The 9,771-nt window shown below is 39.6% G+C and overlaps 1 protein-coding gene across 1 annotated transcript; it reads left to right on the top strand.

Moving 5' to 3' along the window:
* The first annotated feature begins 553 nt into the window (after positions 1-553).
* Positions 554-9,657, top strand: akap17a (A kinase (PRKA) anchor protein 17A). Its single transcript, XM_022207742.2, is given in 11 exon segments — positions 554-673; positions 1,540-1,732; positions 1,735-1,886; positions 2,886-2,904; positions 2,907-3,040; positions 3,042-3,104; positions 3,406-3,418; positions 3,421-3,617; positions 5,155-5,303; positions 5,902-6,142; positions 7,140-9,657. Coding segments are annotated over 10 exon segments (2,046 nt in total). The 5' UTR covers positions 554-673; positions 1,540-1,560; the 3' UTR covers positions 8,046-9,657.
* Positions 9,658-9,771: the final 114 nt, after the last annotated feature.

Here is a 9,771-nt window from a genome sequence, read left to right on the forward strand (position 1 = left end):
GAGGAACCAGACCGATCGTGATTTTCTGTCATGTTAAGTTACAGTAACTGGCTTTTCACAATACAAAACAGCAGGTTGCAAGGACACCGTCCAAGGCTGCTTGCAGCTTTAATCACTGACTTGTGTTTTCTTGTCTATGATAACACTCTTGTCCTAATGTCTTTCTAATATACTTGGTTTGTTTGGAATGTCCTTTATATTGTAGAAATGCTGGTTATTGAAACAACAAATAGAAGCCCTTCTGCTGAAAATCATAGACAGAATTTACATTTTAAAAAATTATAAACTTTAAATATATTATGTTATTTTATTGATTATTTAAATCATTTGAGCATTTGTGTTGATCATACTTTATATATCAAACTGATTATTTATGTCGATCACTTCACTGGGACTTTTCTTTCAACATTGACGATGATAAACGGAGATTTTCGTCAGTCTTTTATTCTCTGTTGTTCCACTTTGGTCCACGAGTGTCGCCTGTATAAAATACAACACTTTTTGCTGCCTCACGTTGTTTTTTTAAGGTCAAAAGTTCACGGTATCGCGGAAGTAGCATGCAGTTGGGTTTTTGGTTTTTAATGGATGTTTTTACCTGTATTATTTGATTCCATTAATCGTTCCAATAAGTTTGTTGTTGTTTTTTTGTCTACCGGAGGCTAACTGATGTTGGGTAGGTTGTAGTCAAACTTTCTGTGATAAACTTACCGTTGCGAATCCTTATTGTAAAGTCACTTTTTTAAAAGATAGTGGTAAAACCTTGAAGCTAACTAGCTAGCAGCTAGCTAAACATAAACAATACATTAGCTGCTGTTACTTGCGTATCAGATTGCATGCAATAGCTAATATTTGTGCGGTATTGTATATGAAATGTCTGCAGTAGTTAGCTAGATTTCGGTTCATTTAGAGCCTGCTTCGGGATGTAACGCAAGCTAAAGTTTAGCCTCAACTTCCAGCTAATGTCATCGTTAGAATCTTAATGTTGCTGCTCGGTTAACAAGCTTTTATACGCTAGCATGAAATCTGTTAGCGATTCTTTCAGTGACCACCGACTAAATAAGCAAGCAAAACAGCTCTGAAATGTGTTGTTAGCTATAGAACCAACATCCCGTTGAATAGTGTTAGTGTTGTCTTAACGGCACGGTAATGTAACGTTAAAGTGTGCCAGTTAGCTAAATAGATGTGTAAAACTGAAGACTTTTTGAAACAAAGTCGAGCTCTAGCGATAGTTATCTAGCTATGCTAAAATAACCGTCGACCACAAGTTTTGCAGTCTGAATGTACATTATGTTCGAAGTACAGCAGTTAGCAGTTGTAGCTTGTAATGCTGTAGAACAGTACATTGACACAACTTGTCCAGAATCACGTTTAGTAGTAACGTTACTGTGTGAAGTGCTATGAGATGACATGTTGTGCATTGGTGCTATATAAATAAAACTGAAGTGAATTACTATAAACCACGAATTCAAAGTTGTTTAAGAAGCCACCAACAAAAAGAAAGTACTAACAGTCTTTACTGTTTCTCCAACCTTTCTGCAGCTTCCCCAACTGTCCGCAACAATGACCACCATAGTCCATGACACCACAGAGGCCGTGTGCCTCTCCACTGAATACAGCCTGTATCTCAAGCCCATTGCCAAAATGACTATCAGCGTAGCTTTGCCCCAGCTCAAGCTGCCAGGCAAGAGCATCTCCAACTGGGAGGTGATGGAGAGGGTCAAGGCCATGGTAGCTCGGAGCAGTTTTCAGCCCTGCGAATCTCCAAGAGCACCATGGACTTCATCCGCTTTGAGGGGGAGGTGGAAAACAAAACAGTGGTCAAGAGTCTGCTGAGTCGTCTAGATGGAAAGAGCATCAAACTCAGTGGATTTACTGATGTGCTGAAGGTAAGGTTGTCTTGTTTGTAAGCTCACATCATGCTGTGGTGGTCATCTTCCCGATTGTGTTCTTTATTAGGGGTCAACCAATACTGATGATACAGATTATTAGTAGTCAAGGAGACCGATTGCTCATATTTGGAACAGTATACATTGCCAGTCAAAAATTTGGACACACCTTCTCAAGAAATAGAGGCAAGAAATTCCACAAATTAAAGCAGACAATGCCCATCTATGAAATGAAAACCATTTCAGGTGACTACCTCATGAAGCTCATTGAGAGAATACCAAGAGTGGGCAAAGCAGTAATCAAAGCAAAGGGTGGCTATTTTGAGGAATCTATAAACATGTTTTGACTCCTCTCACACTTTTCATTTACTACATAATTCCATATGTGTTCATTCATAGGCTGAATACCTTCAGTGAGAATCTGCAATGTAAATAGTCATCAATATTAAGAAAAAACATTAAATGAGAAGATGTATCCGAACTTTTAACTGCTGTTGTACATTTGCAGTAAAAAAAAAAAGGAAATCTTGGTGCCAAAATTTAGGATGGCACAAACTGCAGCACAAACGTTAATTGAAATGCCTTTGCTTATTTTTGTGTGTTTAAAATGAAAGATAACTTTGGAACAACTTTGCTTAACCAATCAGATGTTGGGTAGATGACACAGTGCTGGATATTAGAGCGGTAACTACAGTCAGAAAGAGGCAGCTCCATAAGTAGTTTTCAAAAATGGGTTAACCAAATAATGATAATTGGGAAAAATACAGAATATGGGATCCAATAATTGGTCAACCCATAGTATTTAAATTCACAACATCATGTAAATTTGATGACTGTAGTTGGGCTGTTTGCATCTCGATGTGTCCACAGAGGTACACACAGTGTAAATTACCTCTCTCACCCGTCTATGAGAGTGAAATTAAATTCACACATTAGTTTCATTTACTTGTATATAATAAACTGGCACCTGAGAGTATTTGCCTTTCTCTGTTTCCTCAGGTACGTGCAGTAGAGAATAAGTGGATTTTCCTACACGCCATGACTGGGACTCCTTTTTCCGTGATGCTAAGGACATGAATGAGACTCTTCCAGGAGAGAGGCCTGACACCATCCACCTGGAAGGGCTTCCCTGTCGCTGGTTTAGCCAGAAGGATAGGCCCGTATCCTGACCGGCCCTCAGAGGAAGTCCTCCTTGCTGTTTTCCAGACATTTGGCAAGGTAGTTCCATATTCTGTTTCAGTTTTTCTGTCGTCAGATGCACATTAAGCTGAACACCAAATTCATATTTTGTTTCTGAAATCCTCAATTTTTAGGATTAATCTGTACATTTAGCATAAACAACGCTGGTGAAGGATGTGGAAGTGTTGCTTTACTAACATCAAAGAGATATTGTAACTGTTTTGTACGTATTGTTGTTATGTGGTATAATTTCATGAAATTATTTGACTGAGAAGACTAACACACATATTCCAAGTAAACATTGTACTTGCACCATAGTAACATATTATATTGATTTTAGGTGCGAAATGTTGACATCCCATGCTGGACCCGTATAGGGAGGAGATGCTGGACAAGAACTTCAGCACATTCAGCTTTGGGGGCCATCTGAACTTTGAGGCTTATGTCCAGTATCAGGAATACTGCGGCTTCACAAAGGCCATGGACACTATGCGCAGCATGAAGCTGATGCTGAAAGGAGACGATGGAAAAGCAGTGGCCTGTAACATCAAGGTACTGCCAGGATATAATAGCTGGAAAGCTCTATCGACATATTAATGGCTGTGACATTTTTTTGCTCTATTAGTTGTCTAAAGATTCTCTCCCAGTGCTTCAGTTGAAATCTCCTTTAAGCTTCCCAGATTATTATCTTCACAACTATGATGTGCAGTTTGATTTCCTTAATATGTTAAATCCTAAGAAGACACTTACCAGTATAAACTTTAATGAGCAGACCAGGGTGTCAACAAAGCCGGAGTTTAACTAATGAAGGTGTACAAAGACATTTCTTTTCCCAATTAGACTAACAGTTAGTACAGCTTTGTGCTTCTTTTATTCGTTGATGAATATGTTATATCACAGCGTGGGGCAGTGCATGTAGTTTTAGAACTCGTACAGCATAGAAGAAAAGAGCTGAGCCATATTTGTAGATATGTTAGTGAAAGATTTGGCTTTTGTTACTTTTAAGATCTCTGTGTTTACACAGCGGTGTAGCATGAACATTGTATTTCCCTTTTAAATTGACTGTGATTATGACATGCAGGACTAAGACTGTCCCAGGCTTTCTAAACTGTAAAATGCTTCCCAATAACATCAAAAGTCACCGAGACGTGTTTGCATCTGATAAGATTTCAAATACTCCACTTAATCCTCATTAGGGTCGCTGGGGGGGTTGGAGCCTATCCCAACTGACTAAAGGCAAAGGCAGGGGACACTTGGGATGGGGCTATATATAGAGACAAACAAGCACACTCACAATCACACCTACGGACAATTTAGAATTATCAGTTAACCTTAGCATGTTTTTGGACTGTAGGAGGAACCTGGAGAAAATCCACACATGAACAGGGAGAACATGCAGACTCCATGCAGAAAGATCCCAGGGCTTAACACGAACCAGGGATCTTCTTGCTAGCCACATTCTTATTAACAGTCTTAATTACTGCTAATGGCACGATAGAGATCTGCAGGCCACTGGTGAAATGCAACTGCTCTAGTGATATTGCGTCTGTGTAGAATTTAGTAATTGGATTGTGATACTTAGAGCCACACAGCACCTTTAAGACCTTTTAGCGGAATGAGAATTGAAGCAACATCATCATAATTTCCAAGATAATGAAGCTTGGGAGAACCAGGTTTCCTAATCCTCAGAATAGGTTTTTCTAAAAAGATGATTGGTAAAAGAAGAAACTGTGAGCTGGTTCTGTTGTGAAATAACACTGATAGAAAGACAAGACACTGAAAAATTTCAAGAGTGCTTGCCTTTACATCTAGTTATTGTACTCATTACTGTACTGTTTTTTTCGCTTAAACAAAGACAGTGGTAATTAATGTGCATGCAAGCAGTCCATATGATAAAAAATAATATATATTTTCAGGTGAATCTTCAAAAAAATCTATTCATTGAACATTTTATCGTTGCACACGGGAAATTCCAACTTGTAAATTAAAGCAAGTTCTTTGTTGACCAACTTAAAATTCACATCAAAAACCACTAGAGTAGGATGTTGGGACAATGAACCTCCATACGATGTGTATTTGTTTTCCAAAGGTGACTTTTGACACCAGCAAGCATCTCAGCGAGTCAGCTTTGAAGAGAAGAAGCCTGGAGAGGCTGAAATTACAGGAACTGGAGAGGCAGCGAGAGGAACAGAAACGTCGGGAGAAGGAAGAAGAGGAGCGACGTAAGGAGGAGGAGAGGTATGAATGTTGAACTGTTGCAGTCATGATTTATCTGCATAAAAGAGTAGATAGCGGTTATATTGTTGTAGAAAGTAGTTAAAAACAAATATTCAAAAGTACCATTTGCATCAGCTTTCAGGTAGATATATGAAAACATACAGTTTAGCTCCTCTCTTGCTCGACCACAGTGTGTGAAAGTAATATTGATGTTGCACCTGTCAATGATGTTTACCTACCTTTATATTTATATCTGTCTCTTCCACTAAAAGGGTACATGTCTGCTGTTCAGATCTTTCTGCTTTGTTGAGAAAACGTAAGATGAGTACATGGAAGTTTCTGTTTAGGTATTTAACTGTTTAAACAGAGACACCGCCATGCCATTGTGGAAGAATTAAGACAACTTAGCAGAAGGAACAGAATAATTAAGTATTAAGGAACTTATCTTTAGTATATTATTGAAGGTTTGACAATATAAACAATGACTTATGTTGGGTGAATTAAATCGTGCACTCACTGTAGTAGTAAAAGGTTTAATGCATTGCTACTTAGCGCTGATCGACAGGAGTTATTTGATAATAATGAGATATTCACAGAGGACGTTTTAAAACTTCTTCAGGAAACAGAAGGAACAGGAAGAGGAGGAGAAGGAGAGGAAGAAGGAGGAGAGGATACGGAAGCGAGAGCAGAAGCTGCGAGAGAGAGAGGAGAGGAGGAATATGAAGAAGGTGAGGCGACAACAGGAAGAGGAGCAGAAGAAGCTGCAGATGAAGATCGCTATGGAGGAGAGGAGGCTCCTGCTGGCTCAACGCAACCTGGAATCCATACGGCTCATTGCTGAGCTGCTGGCCAGGGCGAAGGTACTTAACACGGCATCCATCAATGGGTTTACATAGAAACATCAGCACAGTACTTCTGCACTGCAGTTACTGGCCTCCAGACAAGCATTTTGACCAAATGTACAATACGAGGCACAATAATATAAGATTTACTGCTTGGAACTTCTGTGGATTGAAAGACATTTGACACAGAAGAACACACACATCAACAGCAAATACAGCTTATTTAGCATGCCTGCGATTAGGCAGGATTGCTGATTTTGGGGATCATCTTTAACCCTCCTGTTGTCTTCATTTACGAGCACCAAGAAATATTGTTTCCTTGTCTGAAAATTTTTTTAAAAAATCAGCAAAAAAATTCCCAAAATTTCAAAATTTGCAAAACCTTCAGGGAGAAAATTCCAATAATTCCTTAAAAATGTTGTTTAAAAGTTATATTTAAAAAAAAATCCCCCAGATTTGGTAAGAAAATTCTTGTAAATATTTTTAAAAATTAGGAAAAATCTTCCAAAAAATCCTAAAAATATCTCAAATGATTGCAGATATGTCAGTAAAACTTCTCACATTTTCTTTAAAAACATTCACATAAAAATCAACCAAAATCCAGCGAAATTCGCTGGATTTTGGTTGATTTTTATGTGAATGTCCTTAAGAAACATTTTTAACATTTCTTTTTTTCCACCAAACAATGTTCAAAGATTTCCCGAAAATGTTGAAAATGTGGACATCAGAAGTTTCACTGTGAAAATATCTTTTTTTCCCACATTTTCAAACTTTAAAACAGGTCAATTTTGACCCGTAGGACAACACGAGGATTTAAGAAGCAATTTCAGATTTTAAAATCTAGTCTTGCTCACTTTCTTGCAGATAATTAGTTGAAATCGACTTTGTTCTTTGAGTTTTTGTACTCATTTGATAAGACACAAGAAATAACACAAGCTGTAGAGGTCCTTGTATATGTATGTGTTTAATCCTTATAGTTATTCTCATCTTGGCTGTATGTTCTCCTTCTCCCCAGTCACTGAAGCAGCAGCAGCAGGTGAAAGAGAGAGCTGAACGCGAAGAACGAGAGAGGCAGGAGCAGGCTCGACAGAAGGAGGAATTAGCCCGTCTTCAGCAGTTGGAGGCCTGTCGACGCAAACAGGAGGAGGAGTTGCGAAGGGTGGAGGTGGAGAAGGAGCGAGCACTTGAGCTGCAACGCAGAGAGAAAGAGCTGAGGGAAAGACTGCTTTGTAACCTGCTGAAGAAGAGCTGTGCTAAAACTACAGGACCTTCAGGAACACAGGACCAGGCAGGCCCTGAGACAAGTGAGGGGACCTCAGATCCTGGTGATGTGATGGTTGGGGTCCTGGGTTGGGTAAACGGAGGGAAAGCTGATGAGAGCAAAGAAAAGCAAGCGTCCAAATCCAGTGTGCACTCCCAAGCTTTGGGGAAAAATAAAGCAACAGAAGAGAGGAGAGGAGGGGAGGACAGGAAAAAGGACAGAGTTGGCAGGAGGGACGAGGTGGTGAGGAGCAGGCAGAGCATGGAGCGAGAGCGGGGCCACTCCCACAGAGACAGGAGCCCGTACAGCCGGGGCAGGAGGAGGCGCTCCCACAGCTACAGTAGAAGGAGAAGGAGCTCCAGCCGCCGGAGGAGAAGCTCTAGTCGTCAGAGGAGGAGCCACAGTCGTCATCACAGCGGCAGGAGGCGCAGCCACAGCCATTGCAGCAGGAACACGAGCTCCAGCAGAGATCGTAGCCGGAGCAGCAGTGGCAGGAGTTACAGCGGAGGGAGGAGCCACAGGCGTAGTCATCGTAGAGGCAGCAGAGGGAGCTCAAAGAACAGCAATAAAAGTAGAGACAGGAGGAGTCACAGTCATTACAGTCGAAGGTACAGGAGACACAGCAACTGTAGGGATAGGAGCCACTCCAGACGACGCTGAACTCATCACTGCATTTTAATGACTGATATATTCACCATTTCTGGACTCACACTATTAGTTAAACAACTTTTAGACAAAAGATACCTATTTTTGGTCCTTTAGTTAAGTAATGCACCAACTGGCTTTTTCTGGCACAGGGCTGTTTGGCAAAACTCAAGAAATCTTAGATTGAAAAACGTGACATTACGGCAACATCAAGTCCAAACAATAAATTCATTATGTAAACGTGAGCTTATTTAGTTGTTGCATTTCATTCTACAAAGTTGCACTTACCTTTTAAAAACTTTATTTTCCCCACAGTTCATGTTTTGGATCAAAGCTACTGATTATTAAAGCATTCAAAATATTTACATTTAACGAGTTCATGACATAAAAAGACACATTGTACTGTGTGGTTTTACGAGAATATTGTTCTTTTCTCTGTGTGAAAGAATTGTATCAATATTTGGACTGAAATAGAAAAAAAAGTTAAAGTAAAAAATTATTTTAAAAAGAGGGTAACAGGACACTTAAAGTTGGTTCATTATATAACCATTGGGTTTTCATTATGCTGACAGATGAGAACAGTGACCGGATACATTTGAATTAGAAGATAATCTTGGCTCTCAATTTGTAAACTGACACATCGGTTCAGCCTTCTTTCAAACATAAAGCCTGTTGATGACCTCTCATTGTCTATAAAGAGCAGTGAGCCACAGAAAGTTTAAATAGAGAGTTCAGACTGTGTCTGGTTTTCTGACCAGTCCTTTCATCCACAATTTTTGTCTAACTGTGGAAAGTAACATGTTGTCAGCATGAAATTTTAAACACTGTTTTCTGACAGGCACGTGATCTACATCGTTTGGCTGCTGTAGTTGTGGCAAATGTTTCAGAGAACTACATAAATGGCTGCTGCTCCATTACGACTGTGAATTGCTTGAACTGAAAGACTGTAAGAAGCATACCTCTGTGTTAAAGCGGTCAGCCACACCCAATGATTTTGTCATCATATTTTAGCTGCCGAGGTGTTTTCTTGAAATACTGCATCAGTATTAGACTTTTATGGAAATCTACAACAATGGACTCATCGTCGACCTGAACTAAGCAGCTGTTTTTTTAATGATTACAGATAGTTTCAGTTAAGATGTTTTGGTTCCTGAGTGATTGGAAGAACTGCTTTGTTTAGAGTGAAAGCATGAGTTGACTTAATGTTTGAAAGCCTAATGATGTGTTAGACTCATCCCAGCTCTCCCTCTTTGCTTGATCATATGTCAATCTAGAGTGCAAGTGATGGATTCAAGGCCTGTGTAGTTTCTGGTAAAGTAAAGCAACTTTTTAAGAAAAGCTGCTTCTGAGATTCAAGTCAAAGCAACACAGTAGCGTAGTAAAAATGGGACATTCGGACATTTCTCCTGCTTGTGGTGGATGCAGTTCATTAGTCTTACTGGTTGTGTTACAGACCATTCTTGTAGTTGAACTTGAGCTTGGAGGATGTTAATTCCAGTTTTGTTGACTCTTCTACTTTCATTTGTCCTTGTCACAGCAAAGCCCATCTGTTCTGTATATGCTCGTGATCTACTAGAGCATGTTTTGCACTCTGCAAGTTGGCTAAAATAAAAATCAAAGCTGAGAACTTTCTGAGAATTATCTTATTTTGTTGGAGGTAACGAGTGTTAAACTATTAGGTTTCTGATATACTGATGCACTAACTGACCGCCTTCTTGCTCCACTCTAATCAATAAAATTA

This window comes from Acanthochromis polyacanthus, chromosome 14, assembly GCF_021347895.1.
Source record: "Acanthochromis polyacanthus isolate Apoly-LR-REF ecotype Palm Island chromosome 14, KAUST_Apoly_ChrSc, whole genome shotgun sequence".
In the NCBI taxonomy this organism is placed as follows: domain Eukaryota; kingdom Metazoa; phylum Chordata; class Actinopteri; family Pomacentridae; genus Acanthochromis; species Acanthochromis polyacanthus.